This window comes from Cynoglossus semilaevis, chromosome 5, assembly GCF_000523025.1.
Source record: "Cynoglossus semilaevis isolate Cse_v1.0 chromosome 5, Cse_v1.0, whole genome shotgun sequence".
Classification (NCBI taxonomy): Eukaryota; Metazoa; Chordata; class Actinopteri; order Pleuronectiformes; family Cynoglossidae; genus Cynoglossus; species Cynoglossus semilaevis.
Window position 1 is genome coordinate 4,400,442 of NC_024311.1, and position 22,237 is coordinate 4,422,678.

The 22,237-nt window shown below is 40.6% G+C and overlaps 1 protein-coding gene across 2 annotated transcripts; it reads left to right on the forward strand.

The window, feature by feature from the left end:
• Positions 1-237: 237 nt before the first annotated feature.
• Positions 238-22,112, forward strand: phlpp2 (PH domain and leucine rich repeat protein phosphatase 2). Of its 2 annotated transcripts, none has more exons than XM_017032730.2 (19): positions 238-762; positions 3,127-3,410; positions 4,229-4,362; positions 8,444-8,634; positions 9,003-9,128; positions 9,934-10,088; positions 10,629-10,775; positions 10,919-11,152; positions 11,670-11,872; positions 12,011-12,071; positions 12,642-12,737; positions 13,030-13,185; positions 13,835-14,035; positions 14,502-14,664; positions 14,744-14,874; positions 14,996-15,109; positions 15,236-15,430; positions 15,523-15,754; positions 16,111-22,112. In XM_017032730.2, the coding sequence occupies exons 1-19, from the start codon at positions 559-561 to the stop codon at positions 17,395-17,397; spliced, it is 4,314 nt and encodes a 1,437-aa protein (XP_016888219.1). In that variant the 5' UTR covers positions 238-558; the 3' UTR covers positions 17,398-22,112. The 2 variants fall into 2 exon arrangements, with proteins under 2 accessions (XP_016888219.1, XP_008308272.1); XM_008310050.2 differs by having other exon boundaries at positions 239-762; positions 3,130-3,410.
• The last annotated feature ends 125 nt before the right edge of the window (positions 22,113-22,237 follow it).

Consider the following 22,237-nt stretch of genomic DNA (forward strand, 5'->3'; position numbering starts at 1 on the left):
ATTTTTCTACTTCCTGTAACCGGAGGTACAAATTACATATTAACACACCTTAAAATTTGAATTTAATGTGAAATAACATTCGATGGTGTTTATTTCTTCTGTTTGAAATATGTTTGTGAAATTAGATTAGGTGAGATTAATCACTTTTAAACATAGTTAAAAGCCAAGTATGGCAAAAAGTCAACGATTAAATCGTGAGTCACTTTACAAAGGAGTATTTTTTTATTTTATCCGTGAATACGTCGTTCGTCAGTGACAGTTCAGCAAAGACATGTAGTACAACATCAAACAACAAATATGTACACAGTTTAAGACGTACATATACCGGTGCCAGTATGTGATAAACGTGTATTGTAAACGCTACTGAATGGTAATGAGCCTGACTCCGCCCCTGTCATGTTTATTGATCCGCTCGTGGACGGGCCTCTGACAGTGCTTTAATTCTGTCTGGACATGGCGTCGCAACGCGGGATGGATTTTCACTTTTCCGTGGGAATTTGCCAGTCACGCAGCAGGACGACAGAAATGTGTTTGTGTCGCTGATAACAGGGCTGAGACATGGCGATAGAGGACGAGGAGAGTCACACAGCAGCCGCTGCCACTAAGACCCAAACGGGCATCCAGAAAGGAGGAGATGCCGGAGCTTGCATAGACAGGCAGCCCGACACGATGGTGCAGCCAGCGGGACAGGACCAGGGTGCAGGTCGCGGCAGCCGCAGTGGTTCTGGAGCTCCCGCTGTAACCGGGATCCGAGTGCTGAAGGTAAGTCATACGGAAAGGGTTCTGGTGTTGTGATGCAGTCAGTGGGTGGTTCGAACCGAAACCGAGTTGTCGACAGAAATACTGAATCTGTGGACTGTCTCGGCTGTCTGACAAGTTTTTATTTTTATAAAAGGTTTCCATGCAGTAGTTATTCGTTCCTTTACGATAGTTAGATCAGGCGAACTGACATCTTTGGTTGTTCATTTATCTGTGTCTAGTAAATAGAAGACTGTCATGCAGTAAAGCTTGGATCACATCCTTTTAACGTACACACACACACACACATACACCAGCTAATCATGTACAGACGTCCATTCATTACTGTTTATGAACTAATTCGAACCTTGTCCTTAGCCTTAACCAGTTAGAGTCTGCTGTATTACCACACCATTTACCAAACGTGAATAAAAAGATCTCTATCCGAACTATAAGTATGGCCTTGGAACTAAGATTCTTCCTCATTAGACCAGGCTTTGGTCCATTCCACAGTTAATGAAAAATCACTGACAGTACCTCAGAGATCCTGGGCTGGATGGGGTTACACTTGTAACGGTGGTTGTTAGTGTACTAAGAGACTTGAGGTATTCCCCAGCCACTTGGCCTAACCCAACCCTATATCTACTTCAAACCCTTTAGCAAAGCATTCTGTCATTGATTCTAGTAAAACTTCTTAAAGCAGTGTTGACCTTAAGGTCATATTCTTATCCAAACTTAAATTTCCCATAATTTGCACCATATTCCTAATTCTTCTGAAGACTTTAAATTAGACTTAGGTCATATTTTGTGTTTTTTATACATGAAATGGAATGAAAAAGAAAACAAAATGCACAAACAATATCAGCTAAAGTTTTATTTTTTATAATGTGCATGGTCACAGTGACACAGATGGTTGGTGTTTCCCAACCCTTTTAAGCCACAGCACATATGTCACATTAGAACAAATCCCATGAATCACAGTTTACTTATCTATTGTGAAAACTGTTGTTGAACACAGTGCTGATATACTGGGAGTCTCTCTTTAGTTAATTTACTGCCACCTAGTGGACGAATATTTTATTGTTTTGCGTTATCATAACCACTAATTATCAGCAGTAAACGAATGATCAATTTTAGGCCAATTAAGTGAAATTGGAACATTTTCAACGGAATACTTGATGATCTCTCACAGCACACATGCCTCGGCACAGCCGTTGTTGTAGGGTGTGTCTCCATAAGACGTTTCCCTTCATTGGATGGAATCAAGACACAAGTGATATATTTTGTTCAGTCTGCTTGACTAAGGTCCTATTAACCATCATGTTGGCTGCAAATCAAAATAATGTATAATAAATGTAATAAATCAGAACATTTTCCTGATGGTCTTTCACGTAGAGAGATGCTGATTTTAACAGTGTAATAGAAAAGTGATATTAGGACAAAAAAGCACACCATGAGAATCTGCTTATTTCAGTGTTCTTTGTGCTGAGCTCACCAACATGCAGTCACTTTGACAGATTTGTTTATTTGCCTCATCCTTTACACACATGTGATTTCTCATATTTTCGAGGTACTAGCGAGAGAAGTGTTTTACGCAGAGAGATCTGCATTGACATTAGAGTATATTGACTAATCACTAATGAGTGTCACTCTACTAAAGTCACACAGTGACACAGCTGTCTGGGTCGTACGCCTGCTGACAGTTGTGAGTGATGCCGCAGCAGTGAGTAGTGACTGGGTGCTTCAATCAGACAGAAAATGACAACAGATGACAAGGGAAGTGGAGGCAATTTACTTACTTTCATGGCAGCAAATCATTTTGAGCCCAGGATGGGAATTTTGCCCTTGGTTTGTCACATCCCCCGTCTCTCTAACTGGAATGATAGCACTCCTGTTTGACCTTATAGTTCTATAATCACATCCAGAAGACCAATTCCAACTACAGAAGTAAAAGTTTAACACTACATATCATTGAACAGGCCCCAGTGCCTCACTGTGTACAGTGGAAGTGCATGAGACTACAACACAGACCCAAGACAAATTCCATAAAAGGCTGCTCTGGATGTTGTATAATGTAGTATTGAAAACTTACATATTGCCATAGAAACAAAAGGGAAGTACAGGAACGTGCTAGGGGCTGGAGGTGCTCTCTGAATAGCTGGGTCTTCAAGAACTTTTTGAAAATGGGCAGAGATGCCCCTGTTCTGGTGGTGAACGGTAGCTCATTTCACCAGCATGGAAGGATGCATGAGAAGAGCCTGAATAATCCTACATTTCCAAATGTATAGACTTTGAATCTCTGCAGGTACTCCAAGGCTATTAGACTTGCTGATGAGTACTTATGATGTCCTCAGTGCCTGTGTGATAAACTTGGTTTGTTTGTGTCAGCAGCGCAACATGAAGCGGAACGGGAATCGCAGCTGTGTCACACGAAAGACCAGATTTGGTTCACGGGAGCGGGAGTGGCTGAAGGGGGACACGCAGCGGGGCTGCTTGTGTCTGTATGGGGGCACAGTGGACCCTCAGCCACCAACTCCTGGCCCGCAAAGTTCCTCTACTCCACAGACAGACCTGCAGTTGGTCCTTTGTTCCACCAGCACCACTGTGGAGGAACTGTGCGCTCAGAGGAATGGACACGGCCTCTATGTTCAGCTGCATGGAGATCTAATCAGGTAGAGGGTTTAAAAATGTCCTGTGTGTCTTCAGTTTGGTTTGATATGATATTCATGTAGCAATACAACCAAACTTGTAACACACTAATGACTTTTAAACCTGAACCTTTCGCTTTAGCATCCAATAATACTATAAAATACAGTAATAAATATAAAGGTAGTAAAATAGACCCTCAACATTTCATTTGAACTGTATATCCTCCAGGAAATGGCCACATGCTGCTCTTAACTCAACAGACGCATGTCGACAGAAATAGCAAATGACACACCTTAATTAAAGGTGTCAGAATCTATTGCTGGTTTATTGATATTGATATGTGAACGTCTTACAAAAGGGAGTTTCAAGAGTTCAACTGCTGTATTTTTGTGTGCAGTTGTACGTGTACACCAGCAGTAAAATTTAACTGACATTACCTTAATCACTGAAGAGACTTGTTGGCTGAGACAGACATGCTTTTGATATTATGGTTGGTTAAATAGTTTGTTTTAACCACTAACATATGGGACATATTAACTTTAAAGGCCTGTAATGGAGCTTCAAGCTTCAGTTTTGGGGAATGCCATATAAAACGGCTTATGATAAGCCCCTGGATTGGCTGTGATGGTTTACGGTAGCAGTGAAACTACAGTCAAACAGAAAGTTATTACCAAGCAGGGTTTATTTTAATAATACAGAAGTCCATATTGGAGACTTTCTCTACAGGAATCAATCGTTTGTATTAATAAAAAGACAAGTCTATGATGTCATATAAATATGTGCTAATGTAAAATAAACTAATAGTATTTCACATTGTCACCTTTCTTTTGTTTCACTTCAGGAGATTAGACCCGTCTGAACGTCCACTCCAGATTCTCTACGATTATTTGACAACTATGGGCTATGCAGACCCCGTACGGGTGCAGCAGGAAGCAGCTAACGCTGACCTCAGCTGTTTGATCCGTTTCTACAGTGGTGAGTCCAGATGTATGTTTTTGCTGTTGGGTGCACGCTGCACGTGGGTGTTCGGAAGTCTCGGTGGGTGCTCCGACCCCAAAGCACCCATGGAATTGGCACCTATGCAGCAGGTCACATGTGTCCGAAATCATTACTTTCTAATGCTGCTTGTAGAATCCTAATCTCAGATTATAGACCTGAAGCCAATCAGACACACAGAGTCCAGTGGTTAAGTGATTTAAAGTTAAGTTTGACAGCAGCTAGGCGGTCATAAAATGAATGTTGTTAGCCTTGACCTGGCTTGTTGTGTCACCTGGGAGGTTGTTTTGTTGGTGTAAGGTTCACGACAGTTTCTAACAGCTTCTGATTTTACAGGATGTGTGGGTGTGCATGTACTATATGTGTGTGTGTACTTTTAGTGAGTAATTTCATTTTTTAAGGGTAAAATAAAAAGTACGAGGAACATAAACACACAAAGATCTGAATGGGTTTTTTGAATAATTCATTGGCTCTCATGTCAATAATTCACCACATCTATAAGGATCACACCATTCAGTGATTAAAGTTCAAACTCTCCATACCAACATCATAAACACAGGGCAAAAGGGCTTCTTAAATATGTAAAAACATTATTGAAATTCACATGACAAGGATTTAGTGCCCTATTAAGTGTATAGTTAACTTTGGAGTAGTTAACAAACTAACCAAAAATGTTTGTTTTGCTTGAAGAGAAGTTTAAAGAGGAATAGTTAGCAGTTAGCTAGTCTGAAATGAAGCCAAAGACACATGTATTACATCCATCCTTACACTGAATAGCAGTATTAAAGTATTCAATTCTGACATATATACAAGTATAAACCAAATGTGAGATCAAATTCAGTTGTCTGTAGTTGTAAAATTAAATGGCCTCCTCATATTTATGGGATTTGAGTCTCAGAATGATTTTTGAGCAACATATAGATTATGTTGTGTGTTTTTCTGTGTTTTTGTTAAACATTTTTGTAAAATAATACAACCTTTGTTGTCATTATAATAAAGCGGATGTTTACTTCACTTGTGAAGCTGTGAGACTGCTGTGGTTTCAGCCTCGGTCCGAGTCCTTGTGTGTGGCCGAACGGAACTGTGGCTTGTTTCTTGTTTGGATCTTTTGGCTAGTGTCGAACATCAGGGTACAATGTCCGGAGTTCGTTTTCTTTGGAGGGAATAAATCATAAATAAATCATGGGAATAAAAAGGCCAGAAAGTGAGCATGACTTGAAATCAGACTTCTCTAGTCCTAGGCTAAAGCCAACAAGACTTTTCATTTGGCCGTTCCATTACCATACTGATGTAATAGTTTTTACCATGAGTTACTTTTTCCTGCGATTTAAAAACATCTAGTTTGGACAATTTGCTCCAGACTTAGGTTTATATTATCTGCATATTGTAATAAGATGCTGATTTTCCATGTGTAGAAGGACCTGTCATTATTTCTGTTCAAACTTTCTCTCAGATCAAACTGAAACAACTAACAAATATTTTAACTTCATAATCCTTTTTTTTTTATCGTCCAGGAAACTCTTGACTGTCTTATACAAACACCTCCTACTGCGGTGAACACCTGAGATCTAAACAAAGGGCCAGCAAGTAAACTGTTATAAATGCTGACTTAGTAGAAAAGATGCTGTTGCTGAAACAAAATGGAGCATTTTTACTGTGGCCGAGACCAGGCCCACTGTAAGCAATGGTCCTCATCCACTGGGTGATTTCTGTCTCACCTCTTTTTTACAGAGACCTGAAACTGCTGTGTGCAGAACAGGTCAGCATATTAGTTATGCACAGAGCAGAAAGAAAACATCTTATTATGAACAGTATGACTCATCTGATAGGTTATTGATTTGGCGACAGCTGATTTTTTGGAGATAAATAAACCTCTAATGAATACTTTAGATGGGTAAGGAGTTGGTTCTGATAGACCAGAAGCAGAGAAGCAGTCAGAATAATATATTAGTTATTAATATGAAATTATATTTGTGTCCGTGATACCACGAAATTGCCTCATACTCGAAAGCTCTGCACCGAGCAGGCCTTTCTCAGAAATCCTTTAAAAGAATAAACGCTCTGAAGGACTAATTTGCCCTGTTTTCCTGGAGTTTGAAGTCCGCAGAATATCTTGATGTCTGACAAGGTGGATAGTAGCAGAGGATAACAGGTTCTTTACCCATGAGGATTAGGTTTATTACTTGGTGTTAATTAACCTTAGCTCCATCCTCTGTTTCATGTAACATTCTGATTCTCACAACTGCCACAACTAGACCAAGGATGAACAGAGAAGGACAAACAACAAGTTGTTGACTGTCTAGCTAATCTGTTACTTCTCACTCTGTCCCTGTGGTTTGGCAGCATTTCCTGGTAGAACGTTTCACTCTGGTGCTCCAGATGTCCTCCACTTGGACAAAACACTGGGAAGGTCAACAATTATTGTCATTCTTTGATGAGGCTGATTTTTGTTCTTCAAACAAGTTCAAGGTTGTTGGACGTTTACAAATCACAAATCACATTGGACTTTGATTTTAGCGTGCAGGCTGTTCCCTTGGCAACTAACAGCCTAACAGACCCGTGTTTGTTTTGGAAGTTGATTTTATGACAGCAGCCTAAATAGGCCAATGCTTTTAACAGGTGGTTGCAATGATAACAGAAGAGCAAAAGCACTTTGATGCATTCAGTGCAGTTTTTCAGTTTACAAGCATGTTATCCTCAAACAGCCATCAGGATTTTTTGGAAATATTGTTTCTGTCCCAGATCTGGGCCTTTTGCACTGAATGTGCACCACAACAGAAAAGAACGGCACCAGTGATGATTGGCTGCGTTGTGGTTACTTAATGCAATTGAGTGAACATGAATTAATGGATGGAACATGGATGGATAAAATGGGAAAATGTCTTAAATGGGTTTTAAATTCACTGCTGCTGCTGCTGCTGCTGCTGATGATTATCTTCTCTCAATGAATTCACCAATAATAACTACAAGCTAAAATGAAATAAGACTCTTGAACCAGATTCAGACCGCCTGAAGTCCAGCTCTGTCTCATTTGTAAAATGTCTGGCCCGTCACGAAGAAGAGATTCAGACAATGGTGAACACTAACTGTTGAGTTGCAAATTAAATCTGCAGCAGCTCCCTCTGAGGCTGTAGTTTGGCCATAGATCTAAACACGAATGGTCATTAATCTTGATGTCATGTTTGTAAATCAAATATAAAAGAAGATTTGGTCGATTTTCTGTCCAGCAAGAAACCATTTTGCATTACATTTTATAATGTAGGGGTTAATGCTCTTGGCTGACATCAAGAACATTTCTGCTTTGGTCCCAACTGGTGATTGGTCCTTCTGTACAGCTAGTGTGTTCTCATGGTAATCTCAGGGTGCTATGGTTTCCTCCTACGGTCCAAAAACAGGCAGAAGTGAATGAACTGGACACCAAATCGACCACAAGTATGAGTGTTAGTGTGAATGGTTGTTCGTCTCTACAGTATCTGCAGCGGTGTTGTATCTGTGATGGGAGTGTTCAGGGTGTACCCCACCCTCACCCAATGACTGCTGGGATTAGCCTGCGACCTTTAAATGATCAAGGGGTCTAGATCGTGAAATACATGAATGTGACTGTTTTGGTTGTCCTAATAATAATTTAATAACATAACCAACATTAGCTTGAAGTCTTCAAGCTCACTGTTTTCAGCAGCAGCATTAGCTGCTCCTAAGGAATCCTTTTATTGGAATCATTTTAATGAGTTTAATATAAAAAAAACAAAAAAACATCTCTCCTTGTTCAAAGATCAAACTAATTGTTTTGCAGTTAGCTCAGTTCACAGCCAGTGATGTAATAGGGCTGTGTCCATCCTCACTGCTGGTGACGACCAGTTCCTGGAATCATTATGCTAATGAGTAATTGTGTGATATCATCCTGACCTGTGGAGATCTGCATGACTCACTTTAGGTTTTTACTGCAGAACATTTGCTATCGATCAACGTGGTTTATAACAGCACAGGGTCAGATCGTGCTGCATGGGATCGTTCACTGTAGATCAACACTAACCCTTGTATGTGGTCTTCTTTCTTCTAGAGCATCCAGTTAATCCAGACCAGCAGGAGCGCACTCTTCTGAAAGGCGTATTCAGTGTCAGGAAGGGCAAAACACAACTACACAAGTGGGCCGAGCGAAAGGTCATCCTGTGTGGCACCTGTCTAATCGTGGCCTCGGTGAAAGACAGCCTGACAGGGAAGTTGCACATCTTACCCCTGGTGGGGGGAAAGGTGAGATCAGTGTTTAGTCATCAGTGAAACTGACCTAGGGCTAACTTTTCACTTTCCCCTGGACTACTGTATGCTTCACGCTGAGTATGGATGCTTTGCATGGATACAGCTGGTTTGAGCAGCTGGAAAGGATTTGAGTCTTGAACCACTAGTTTATTTGCAGAATGATGTCATCTAAAATAACAGGTCTTATCTCTTTGTCTGTACAGCCCATGTGTCACCACCCTTTTTTAAGGACTATATGATCCTTAGGGCCTTACAGCTGTAATAAAACAGAACACTAATGTATGGTATTTAATTCATTTTGTGTGTTTATCTCTCCTTCGTTGTTCTTTCTTTCTTGTTTCTTTGTCATACCTTTGCCTCAGGTGGAGGAAGTGAAGCGAAGACAGCACTGTCTGATGTTTAGTTCAGCTGGATCACAGGCCCAGACCTATTTTGTCATCTTCGATACACTAACAAATTACCAGAGATGGTATCGACAGGCATCGAAGGTTAGCAAGAGAAAAACCCTGAAATGTTTGATGTCCTGTTCTGTTGTTCTCATTAATCTCACCTAATCTGAGATTGCCTTCTGCATCATCCAATCATCCGGAACCATCCATAAAAAGAAACTTGTGAGAGGCAGCTTCAAGTAGATTTCTTTTACTGTTGTTCATCTTGTATTACTCCTTTGTGTTTCTGACACCATTTCTTTTCTAAATCTCATCTATATATTTTAAAAATGCAGATCTCTGCAATTTCAGGACTCCTGAAATGTCTCCATAAAATGAATGATATATTTTGTTTCCACAACATTACATTTTTTTAATTAATATACTGTGAGTCAGAAATGTATTCAAGAAGAAATTATAAAGGGTGTTTTTTATTTAAGTATTTTTATCTTACTTTTTAAGTAGTGTTAAAGTAAGTTTTGTGTTTTGACTGCTGCAGTGATAGAAGTATCTAAGGCACTTCAACAGCGACACTGTTAGTTGCTCGTCTTTATTCAGGATAGTGCTGTTCATTATCTCTCTGCTCTGTTAATTGTAATGTTAGGTTGGATTGTATTTATAAAAAAAAGCTGTTGCTTTTTGAGATTGAATCTGTCTTAGTTCAGCAGCTCTGTAGCCCGGGGGACGTACAGCCCTAACTTTGGTAACTGGTTTAGTTAAAGTCATATAAACAAAACTGTTGTTGACACATGAGTGCAACTTCAGAAGCAGAACGGCTGCTGCTGGGTGGTGAATGGTAGAGAAGGAAAAACATTGGTCCAAGTTTGTGGAAACAACTGCTGATGTGCTGCAGTTTTCTTTTCAGGTGGTGTCTCAGACAGTGAGCGTGGTGGATCTGTCCTGCTACAGTCTGGAGGCAGTGCCTGAATACCTGTTCTACTGCCAGGACATCACTCACCTCAACCTGAGACACAACTTCATGAGCCTTCAGGGACCCGGAGGACTGCTTAATCTACCCAAGTAATCACACATCCTTCACCTGGAGAGATTTACACAAACATCCAGTGATGGAAAAAAGATATGAGGGTGTAGAGCTGGAAATGCTGTCTGAGGCAAACAGTGTTTGTCTTAGTGAGGCTCGAGTAAGAAATATAAATGGAAAATGTCTTTCTTTCTCATTATTTCAGTTTTCACACACATGAATTTTGCACATTAGCAATAAGCAAATGCTACTATCGGCTGTTCTGTCAAATTAAGCAAAATGTTTTGTACTTTTTCTTTTTACCATTTTTCGACCAAGGGCACAATTATTCTCCACAGAATTAGAAAATAGGAAGGAAACAGAATTTAGACAATGGCCGTATTTAAAGATGAATATCTGGTAAAGAGATATCATCAGATGACAAGACTGGGCAACAGCATTTTATAGAAGATTAGAATAAAGCTCCTGATACTATGATCAGCTTATAGTTTTATCAGATACTTAGACTATGACTAATGTCCATAGTATTTGCTAAGTAACTCCTGAGGGATGTTTTTTCTCCCCTTTCTCTGTTTTAGGTTTTCCCAGCTGAAAAGCTTGAACCTGTCTCACAATCGTCTAGGTGTGTTTCCTCAGTGTGTGTGTGAGATCCTGACTCTGACAGAGCTCAACCTCGCGTGCAATAACATACACATTGTTCCAGAGCAGATAGGCTCCCTTCAAAGGTCTGCTACAAACACCATAACCCACTCTAATCTTGTTTATCTCTGTTCACCTAATAAACTGCAAAATGATGGAAATAATATTTGGACATTTTTTTCCTGAAATAAAAGACAACAACTGTTGCTGTGTTCGTTTAAACTCTCAGCCTGCAGACACTGGCTTTGGATGGAAACCACCTCAGCTCGCTGCCTGCAGAGCTGGGTGGCCTGTCCCAGCTCAACAGCTTGGGGCTTTCTTTCAACAACTTCTCTCACATCCCTGCCGTGCTGGAGAGACTGGAGAGTCCAATGGACAAGCTGGCTATGGCTGGGAACAGAGTGAAGTCTCTGGAGCTGTGTACTCTTGCCAGGATGACCAACCTGAAAAACATTGACCTCCGGTAAGAGGCAAGCCAGGTGAAAAGCAGCTCCCAGCAAGAACTGTACCTCTACCTCCATGTATGTGTCAGTCAAACACGTATTCTTCTTTTTACCATTATGTAAATAGTCTTAAATGTATTTATAGGAACCATCCTACTGGCTGTAGTCTAAGAATGGTGCCAGCAACCACTGCTTTACTCAAAGCCAAAAAATAATTAAACCTAGGCAGTAAAGTGATGTGGGTTTGGCAGTGGCAGTGAGCAAGGTGCATTTATGTTGAAGTGCATTTATTGGACTGGCAGCTTTTAAAAATCAGAGGTTGTTTATTAACAGGATGGATGAGGTCAAGAGATGAGACTAGAACTGAAGTTTCTGCTTATAGGTATAGGTAGGGAATCTGTTTTGAGGAGTATATAATACTCTCTCTCTCTCTCTCTCTCTCTCTCTCTCTATATATATATATATATATATATAATATATATATGTGTGTATGTATATTTATAAAATGTTCAAAAAAAATCTTCTGTGTAAACCCAGGCTGAATGAGCTGCAGCGGGTTAACAGTGAGAGTCTGGAGGTTGTAGGCCAAGTGACCCAGCTGGACTTGCGCGACAACTACCTGGACTCACTCGACCTGAGCTCCATGTGCAACCTGGAGACTCTTCACTGCCAACGCAACAAGCTGGGGAAACTCACGCTCAGTGGTTTCACCCTGCGCATGCTTCATGCCAGCAGCAATCGTGAGTCAAACAGAGCATGAAACAGCTGCAGCCTTTGCCTTGCTCTTACCCTTTCTCTGTGTGTGTTCCTCCTGCAGTAACGTTTGTCTCTTTTTTGTACATGTACATTCATATATTGTGCCTTTAATCTGCCCGCAGGTCTAACAGCAGTCTGTGTGTATCCAGTTCCTAATCAGCTGACACACATGGATCTGTCACAGTGAGTTCTGCCTGGAAATAAGAGGCAACCTTTGGTTGTGTTAGGTCGCCTGCTAACTCAGTTGTAACACACTTTAATTAAAAGCATAACTCAGGAAATTACAAACACAGAGATTAGTTGCAGTATTTGCACAAGTTAAATTAATTACAACCAGAGAAGCATTCCTTTTCCAGTGTTGAAGGACAAGTTGTACATTTAAATTTCTGTCTGCAAAGGACACGGTGTTTAAGACAATACACGAGACATCAAGCTTTTTCAGTGATAACACTTTAATAAACGTAAACTAGTATACTTATAAACCATGTGTCAGAAAACAGTGTACCTGAAGTGAAGTGAACACAGTATTGCACACATTGTTCTATTATTTCACATTGAGTTGTACTTGTAATGGAATCACAGTACAGTCCACGTCACAGTGTCGGGGCAGTGTTTGATTTCATTCAGTCCAGAGATAAAAAAAAAAAACCTTACTTAAGCGTCTTGTCAGTTTGAACAGATCAGACTCTGCTTCGTGTGTGTGTTTAAGTGTTTTCACTGTGTGTTTGTGTGACTGTGTATGTGTTGAGACAGGAACCTTTTGGAGTACCTTCCGGACTGGGTGTGTGACTGCAGAAAGATTGAGGTGATGGACATCGCACATAACCTGCTGTCTGAGCTTCCGTCCAGGTTATTATTACTTTTTGAATGTTTCGTATTTGTCTCAAACCATCGTGACTTCAGTTCGGTGACTCTGTGACTGTCAGCTGTCAGTTTGCATTTGAAGCCCACATATCTGGTTTCACTAATTAATTATTATATTAATGTAATCAATAATGCTGTTTGTTTCAACAAACTAGTTTCATTCCAGTACACAGTAATGTCTGGCTTTGTACACAGTACACTATGCACAGTGGGTGGATATCCTCTGTTCCATTTGGTTTCTTTGATGATCTGTGACGTCTTCTCTGGCCTCTGTTAGACTGGTCAACAGTATGAGTTTGAGAAAGCTGCTGGCAGGAAACAATCGTTTGCTGAAAGTGCCTGACCTGCTCGACCACGTCCCACTGGAAGCTCTAGATCTTCAGCACAACAAACTGACTGAACTCCCTGAGAGTCTTTTTTACAAAGCCTTAAAGTGAGTCTTTCAGACACTGCTCTCCAAGAGGTTTCTCCTTGAAATATATAAGCGAAACTATTTAGGCCTATTTGAGTTGATTTAGCCTGTTTTTTTGGTTGAGGAGCTTTGTTCGTGCCACCTGTTATTTTATTTTAGCTTATTGCGGCTGACTGTTGTGGAATAAACTACACGTATACACATATGGATTGTGGTCATAATCAATAAAACATTCCAGGTCGTAACTGGAGCTTCACTGACTAGCTCTATTCCTGTGGTAAATCACTTAACACCCATTAGCCGTTGAAGTGCTTGCATATACTTTACTGTCTGTCATGCTGAAACATAATGGCTCTAACTGCTTTTGCATATGTATCCTTTTGAAATACTGCAGATGTCATCACTGACTAAAACATGGCTGTAGAAGATAATATTTCGTATTTTTGTTGACTCGGTGGGACATCAGCAATTCTGAGAACTTAGGGCAACATAAAGATATCGGTGCACTGACATGACCTAAGGAAATAGATTTTGCATGTAGCTCAGTGCCTAACAGAGAAGGTAAATTTGCTTGTAGCTCAGTGCCTAACAGAGAAGGTAAATTGATTGATTTCATTTTTTGAACATTGTATATTCATTTGCTTTTATTATTATTCGTCTACATTTACAGCCTTAAGTTTCTAAATGCATCGGCCAATGACCTGAAAAGCATTCCTCTAAGCAGCCAATCAGAGGAGAGCCTGGGCACACTCCAAGAACTCTATTTAACGGGAAACAACCTAAATGAAGACTGTGGGGCTGTGGTGGTTGGACATCAAAGTCTGCGTGTCCTTCACCTGGCATACAATCAAATGACCTCATTTCCTGCCAGGTGAATTACATTGTCTTTTGTGTCAGCGAGTCACTGTAGGAGAATAACGTGCTTTCATTTGTTTTGTCAAACCAAAATCACTTCAATAATTGAATTTTCTTCTTCTTGTCAGTTGCCTTAGACTTTATTCCTCTATTTATTTTGTTTTCTATCATTTTCATTAGAAAATCATGGGATTTTCATGATAGTTAAAAAGTAGTTAAATGTACCTTTAAATGAGAAGGAAAAATTGAGTTGTTCTCAATGATGCTTTTTAGTAACCCGTTCATGTTGCAAAGCACATGTAATGATGTTTTGAGCATGTTCAGATGCAGAAAGTAAAAGACATATACTGTAGCTTCGACTAAAATCTAAAGGTTTTTTTGGCTAGGTTAGCAGGGTTGCGTTTGCAAACTTGTTATTAAGGGATTTTTGAAAAGCAGCTGGCATATCTAACTTACTAAAGCTTCACATATTTCATTTTTAGTAAGCTGAGTAAGTTGGAGCACCTGGAGGAACTAAATCTAAGTGGCAACAAGTTAAAGGCCATTCCCTCCACCGTGTCCAGCTGTAAAAGACTACACACTCTTATCGCACACTCCAACAACATCTCTGTCTTCCCAGAGATCCTCAACCTGCCTGAGATCAAGGTCAGATTTAACCGGTTTTATTCATCTGACCACGTGAGTGTAATTGGGCTCAACAGGTTTTGCCTTTTTGCATTTCTAGCTGGTGGACCTAAGCTGTAATGAGCTGACTGAGATCCAGCTGCCAGACTCTCTGCCTTCAACTCTTCAAGAGCTGGACCTCACCTGCAACAAAAACCTAGTGTTGGAACACAAGACCCTCAATCTCTTCAGGTGTGTCACACACCCCTGACCAAAACCACAGAATTTCTAAGGAATATCACAATATAAATGGTCAGTCTTGAATATGTAGATGCACTGGTGAAGGCTTAACATCTACTTCCTCTCCTTTCAGCCATATTACCACCCTCAAATTAGACCAGAAATCTACCATGGCAGCAAGAGACACGCCAAGTGACTCCCTTCCTTGGAACCACGGCTATTCAGAAATGAGTGGCCAAAGAAACAAGTGAGCACAGACTGTGAATCGTCTTTTATTCATTTTGCTTGTGAATGTTAAATTCTTAATGTATAAAATAAACATAACCATTCTCAAAATACAAGTTTGTAAATTTGAATGTGTTTTTGGTAAAAGGCTGTGTGTGTCTGTGCTGACCGTTGACCACTTTGGGGATAAAATGGAGGCTTGTTATGGCATATTTGATGGAGACCGTAATGAGGAAGTGCCTCGGCTGCTGCAGTGCACAATGGGAGACGTGCTCTGTGAAGAACTGCAGCACTCCAGCGTTGACAACGTGTACATGTGCAACACCTTTCTCACCTCACACAGGTAAGTGTTCAGTTCAGTCACTGCAGCAGCCAGACCGTAGATTCTGTCTTTAGGAGTTTATCAGTAACTCTGCTCCTTTTTCACTGAAACAGGAAACTTGGTATGGCTGGTCAGAAACTGGGTGCCTCCGCCCTGCTGTGTTATATCCACCGTAAGCCGTCAGATCCAGGAGGTCACTTCAGCCTTACTGTAGCCAACGTGGGCACATGTCAGGCGGTGTTGTGTCGAAATGGTCGACCAGTGCCTCTCTCTAAGATTTACAGCTTAGAAAACTGCACTGAGGAGATGGGCAGGGTAAAACGCAGTAAAGCCATTATTACTGAGGTAATGCATAGCTAAAATTGCTAAGGTTCCTTCTCATACTCCAGAGTAGGGATGTAACAGTGCATCGAGAATCGATTAAGAATCTTTACAAATGCGCAAGAATTTGCATATTTGCAAATAAAAAAATTGTTTATAATGTTTCTGGAGCTCAAGTTTTTTGATAAAAATCGTAATAAAATCATATCGTGAGCTAAAAATCATGAATCAAATCGCATCGTGAGTTAAGTACATCATTACATCCCTACTCCAGAGACATGTACACATATTTGAATTTAAAGTATGACGTTTAAAGATGTAGTCCAGTGCCAGGAAATGATGCAATTCGCTGCAATCCTAAAGACGCCTTTTCTCCATAGGATAACAAAGTGAGTGGAGTGACGTGCTGTTCCCGCCTGCTGGGATGTTCTTACTTGTCTCCAGGGGTGCTTCCAAAGCCCTGGGTGCACACTGAGCCTCTGTCTTCTCAGGATGAGTTCTTGATCTTAGGGAACCGTGCACTGTTTGAATGGGTGTCATACCAGGAGGCTGTGTGCACAGTGCAGGCTGTGCGAGATCCACGTGCTGCTGCCAAGAAACTGGGTTCACTCGCCCAGAGTTATGGCTGCAAGGACAACATTGGAGCTGTGGTGGTGTTGCTGCGTGTTGGTGAGGACAGCTGTACCTGTGAGCCTTCCTTCTCCACCACGGAACCCCGTGGTCCAACCCCTGTGTCTGTGCCTGTGTCGGTGACTCAGGGTCCATTTGACCCAGGGAGCCTCTCATCGAGCAGTGGTGTTGTCTCTGAATTCAACAGTGAAACTTCGGCCTCTGAGATTGGCAGTGAGGCGGGATCCACAGCTTCAGACGAGCACCAATCATCTGGCTCGGCATCACGTCTGGAGAAGCGGTGTAACCTTCATCCTGCTGCTACACTGTGTGGGATCATGGTTCCTGGTTCCACTGGAGCAGGAACTCTTCCAGGCCTGTTTCAGCGTCAGCCCTCCAGTGCAACTTTCTCCAGTAATCAGTCTGATAATGGCCTGGACAGTGACGACGAAGCCCCTCCTGAAGGAGTCATCTCTAATGGCAGTAAGTTAGAAGTAGAGGTGGACATTCACTGTTGTGCTTTTCAGTTACGTTCAGGTTCCCCTGACAGCCCTAAAGATATTGACCATGAAAGACGAAGCTTTCACCATTCTAATGGCAAAATGTGCGGACAAAACAATGTCGTGGTTTCTGCTACGAATGGCTGCTTGCTGGCAGTGTGTGGGAGAGAGATTTCAGACCTGAAGAAATTCCCCTCCGCATCCAACTTGTTTGTGAAGAAGCTGTCTAACGGCTCTGTAGTAGCTCCCGAGGACAGTCATAATATTATTGAAGTGGCCTTGGAGGCTCCCAAGAAAAAGTCTGGCTACTTCACTGCCCCAGCACAGCAGGACCCTGAAGATCAGCTGATTGTGCCTCCATGTCTGGAGCAGGAGGTGAGGGAGCAGCTCAAAGGCCAGAACTCTCTTGTCACAGGCTGCTCTGCTGCGTCAACTGCACCCTTTTTAAAAGAACCTGTGTGGGATCATCCCCACCCGCCCACATTTCACTCCAGCCTGGTCCCTGGGCCTGGTCCTGCACAAATACTACAGCAGGAAGTATATGATACTGCCCTGTAGGGGGAGGACACGGTGAAGTGGTGTGTGGCTTAATTTCTGTGAATGTGCCATCGCTAGGAAAACAGGAGAACAAGATATTTTTGTCATATATGTGAATTTCATGCTGCCATCAGGTGTGTGGTCGTGGTCTAAGTATTTGAGAAGACTGGACCTTGGACTGAAATTTGTATTTAAAAAAAAAAAAAAAAGAAAACCCAATGGAATCATACACTTGTGTTTAAACCTATGAGCGACATTTCCCTTTACTCAGTGAGTCCGAGGGTCAGATTGGGTTTTTAGGATGAGGAAGAAACTTTGGGTCTAATGGGTCTCCATTCTTGAGGTTTGAAGTCTCTCAGGTTCTGAAGAAGAAACCCCTGTGGCTCAAACTTGAAAAAGTGCCTATGATCCAGCCAGAGGTCCTCCTGGTACAGTGTGTGTTTGGAGATGACAAGTTTAGATGAGGGATTGTTTATCTGTGAACTCAGCACAGCTTTTTCTGTCCTCCCCCTGTGGCTTATAGAGAAAACAGTATTGTTTCAGTACTGATGAGAAGACTAAGACAGAAACATGTCCACACACTCATATATATATATATATATATATATATGATTGTTTTTAGCATTTTAGCAATATATAATATAAGTCTGCAGCTAATATTAGAGCTCAGGCTGCTGACAGGAAAGTACAGAGCAATGCATTATAAGAAACTGATTGACCAAAAATGCTTGTCCCAGTGTAACGGCTGACAAGCTCTCACCTCATAACGGCACATTAGAATAATTCAAACAACAGACAGATGAGAACGTGAATCAATCCAATCAATAATTATGATGTGAACATTTATTTCCACACTGAAACAAATGCTATGCATAATTGTGATGAGGGACATTAGAATCAAACAGTGACTAATCACTGTTTACAGACAATGCACTCACATTTCTAAGCACTTTTGTGAACTACGTAGACCACATTTAGTCTAATTATTTTCCAAATAATCTTTTCTCCTGCTGCTATACAAATACAGGTTACATATTTTTGTGATTTATACATGAAACGTATAAATGAATTAGAACTTTGAATGGTCTCGGGCAGGGCTGGGTTAGTATCGGATGGACGGAGAATGTTTTTGTGAAATAATATGAATATAAAGTCCTAGATCAAACCTGATATTCAAAGAAACTTACATCTATATATAGTTGGAACAGTGTTGTTGGTCCCCCTAAGGTTTGGTTGATGGAATTAACTATCATTCTTTTCTGTAAACGTCTGCACTCACACATACGTAGTGATAAACAACATAGGTGTGCTCTGTGTGAAAGTTTGATTTTCTTTTTAGTAAAAAAAAAAATAACAGTCCTTTAAGACATTTTTCACATCTTATTTTCCATTTTGTGGCAGTAAGACCTGTAGCTTTGGATTGAACATTGACAAAAAAAAGAATTGTGTCCATAAGATGGACAGCTCTGTGTCAATGTTTGACGTCCTGGATTAGAAAACCTAACTGGCCATATCGGGCCCATGGGCCATAGTCTGCCCGTACATAGTATATAAAACAAAACCCAAATGGCATGATGTAGTCTGTGTCTAAGGCATGGCAGAGTTTGCACCAGGATATTCAGAGAAATATTTCCTTTCTCTAATGTATTATTACTGTATTTTTAATTTATCCACGTGGACCAGGAAACTGTTGTTTCACTGCTGCACAACAGGAAGTCACAGGTGAAGCCTTTATTGATGTTGGAGCAGATGTTTTAAACTGACAGAGGGGACACACTGTTTCAAGCACTTTGTATATAAACAGAATATTAGAGACATATTTTCAGACCAATGGTGGTCCAGTTAAATAGATGAGATATCGACTTCGGCCATTGTTTTACCTCATGTCTAAGAATACACAGCCATTGAAATCAATACTATATGAAATGATCAAATATTCTGTCAACAATCACAACCTCCTCCCTGGTTTACTCTCATCACACACTTTACCTTTTGGATATTCTTCAGCTTTCTGTCCTTGACTTTTCCTCAGACAACTATTAGTTCAAATGCATTAAATGCTGTAAGCCAGTAGTTCCCAAAGTGGGGGGCTGCCCCCTAGGTGGCACAGAGCTATTGCCAGGGTACGCAGCAAGCTGCTTGTGAGTTAATTTTAAATTCAGTATTTTCTTCATTGGTGCCACTCTGCAGTAGTTGTACTGATTTGTAAACGTATTCCATTTGTTCAATAAGAATAACAGTTTTATGAACAAAGTTCATTGCAGTGCTGCAGAAAAACCACAGTGATATGTGTTGATAGTTATCACTGAACAAGAAGTTGATTTTTCTATATTGGGGATTTTTGTCCACATTTTGTTTTCTCTACTTTTGTAATTCAAATTGTAGTCAACATCTTGCCAAATAAATCCTGATAACAGTGGGAAAGCATTACAGTTATATATGTTGTTCTGTGCTTTTCTGCCAGGGACACTTTAGAGGCAAGTCCAGACAGAGTCACAGTCACCTGTCTGCTGATTGGTTACTGTGTCACATCTCCACTTGCTCCTTTACATACAAAAAAAAAAACCAGATTGAACTTTGTCCCAAATTGTGAAAAAAAATAGCTTGCCGACAACACTAACGCTCAACCACTTTTTGTCTCGGCACAAACATGTATCTGGTCCGTTTGTATCCAACCAGATCCCACTAACAGCCACTCAGCCACTCACTCAAAAAAAACATTTGGTTTTTAACATTTCACTTTGATGAACAGACAAGAACAGGTGATGCCAAGGGGTAAAGGATATTCACCAAAACAGTTATATTTTATTTGTATTTATTTTTTAAAAAGGTCCTCACTTGCTGTTAAGCATCTGGAACAATGACAGCGACACATTAAAAGCCACTTCAGATCAAGCGTTGTTGCCACAGGAGGAGCTAGAAAAGGATTGTGACTCCCTTTCTGTCTGCAAATGAAACGGGCTGCTCGATGAGAGGAGGGTCTCTGAGTTTATAGAGGAGAAGTTGGACATTCTTTAAGGTTGTCTGACCTGTTATTGGATTTTGCAATTGTTGTTCCTTTATTGTTTCCTTAAACAAATATGCAAAATGTACTTATACTGTAGATACATGTATCTCAGAGCTTAACTTGCAATCGACTAAAAATACAAACAATACTGTCTCTCAATGTGTCAGAAAGCCTAAACTGATGTCTGTGTGTGGTGTATGTATTTTGAAATTGTGTGAAAGTTGCAGTTGTCTTTTATTATTGCATGAGTGTTGATTTTTTAGTGTATCTCTGTCATATTTTTAAGAAATCTGGCATTGACTGCTCTGCACATTTCTACTTAATGTGCTTTCAATGTTTTCATTTTTTACTGGTCTGTTTCTGTCTTTTCATTGACACCATTACCGTCCCAGCTTCGTTCATCGGCCAATCACGTGGTAGCAGCTCATCGCGTTCAAATGTGTAGACATGGTCAAGAATGCTGCTGAGCATCAGAGTAAAGAAACGTTCAGTTGAAGTTGAATGTAGAGTAATGGTTGCTGCTGTCAGATGTAGTTCAGTATTTCAACAACTCCTGATTGGCTTTTTTTGTTGAGGCCACAGCTGGTGGTGTAAATAAGCCGTTTTTTATCATACATGTCCTGCCATATATTAATTATGTCCTGTGCATTCAACCTGTCTGTGTAACAGGAGCTGTACTCAATTGCGTTTTGGGAGTATGTTCAACACACGACAGCCCTGTGGTGGAATTGAATGGTCATTTCTTTGGTCACAAGTCCGATCCTTTAACCACTTAGCCTATACACGTTCTTGACACACCTGGAAGCTGTGGTTCTTAACAAGCATCACTATTACTACAACCTGCCCGAGTGTTGTTGCGGGCCATGTTCATCACTTTGGACATTGGCAAGTTGTTTGTATTTTAATGGCATTAACAATCACTATATCTCAATGTAATAGAATGTATTTGGGATTTGATGGGATAGAAGGTTCACATCATGGCAGACAGCAGCAGACAAATCTGAATCAGCTGCTTGACATTCTTAAGTGTCTCCTTGATGCTAGGCCAAGAACAAATAGTCAGTGGTGAAGATAAGGGTGTCCAACATGATACTAGCTAAATGTACCTAATGAAGTAGCCAGTCAGGGTTTATATTTCTGTGGTAAATATTTTGAGTAACTTCCTGTGTTAAACATGTTCCAAGGCCAACAGCGAAGGAGCAGATGGATGCCGTGCAATGACTTTGAACCCTTTAATTCTGTTGTGTCAGTTCATTCCTGTAACGCTGACCTTAGACGGTCTGTCTTTGTTTGTTCTACTAGCTGCTGAGTTGTTTTTGTAATCATTGTGAACTGTTCCGCCTCCTCAAGATCCTTGATTCTTCTCTCAACACAACCTGTACAACTGAGGTACTATATTTCAGAAGGTATTTGTGTGTATGTGAAAGCCTAAAGTGCACACATTCTGTACGTGTCAGCATGCTGCTGTGAATAATGAACCGGGTGTGTGTGTCTGGACACGGTGAATGAAACTGATCAAACCACATTGTGTAACATTTGACCAAAGTAGCCATCGTTCCATTTCAACTACTCTTTCTTTGGTGCATTTTTTTTTTTTTTTTTATAAAATGCTTGAATATTTTCTCCTCAATGCCAAGATGCTGTTTATTTTTGTACTTCATTGTTTCCTGTGAATCTTTTATGTGCCACTAACACAAAAATTAAAGTCATGATGGATTTGCGTCCCTTATATTGTTTTTTTTTTAACACTGTATCATTTTATTAACTGTTGAAAGCTCACCCTCGATAAAAAACAAAGTAGAGAGAGTAGTGTGGAGTTTATTTGTGCACAAATTAATATTTTACTTTGGGTTT

What these genes read in the sequence shown, in the direction of transcription:
- phlpp2 (XM_017032730.2), top strand. Translation starts at nt 559, where the DNA reads ATGGCGATAGAGGACGAGGAGAGTCACACAGCAGCCGCTGCCACTAAG. An exon ending in CTTTTTTACAAAGCCTTAAA is followed by an intron (nt 13,186 to 13,834) that starts GTGAGTCTTTCA and finishes CTACATTTACAG; the next exon opens with CCTTAAGTTTCTAAATGCAT. An exon ending in GTAAAGCCATTATTACTGAG is followed by an intron (nt 15,755 to 16,110) that starts GTAATGCATAGC and finishes TTTTCTCCATAG; the next exon opens with GATAACAAAGTGAGTGGAGT.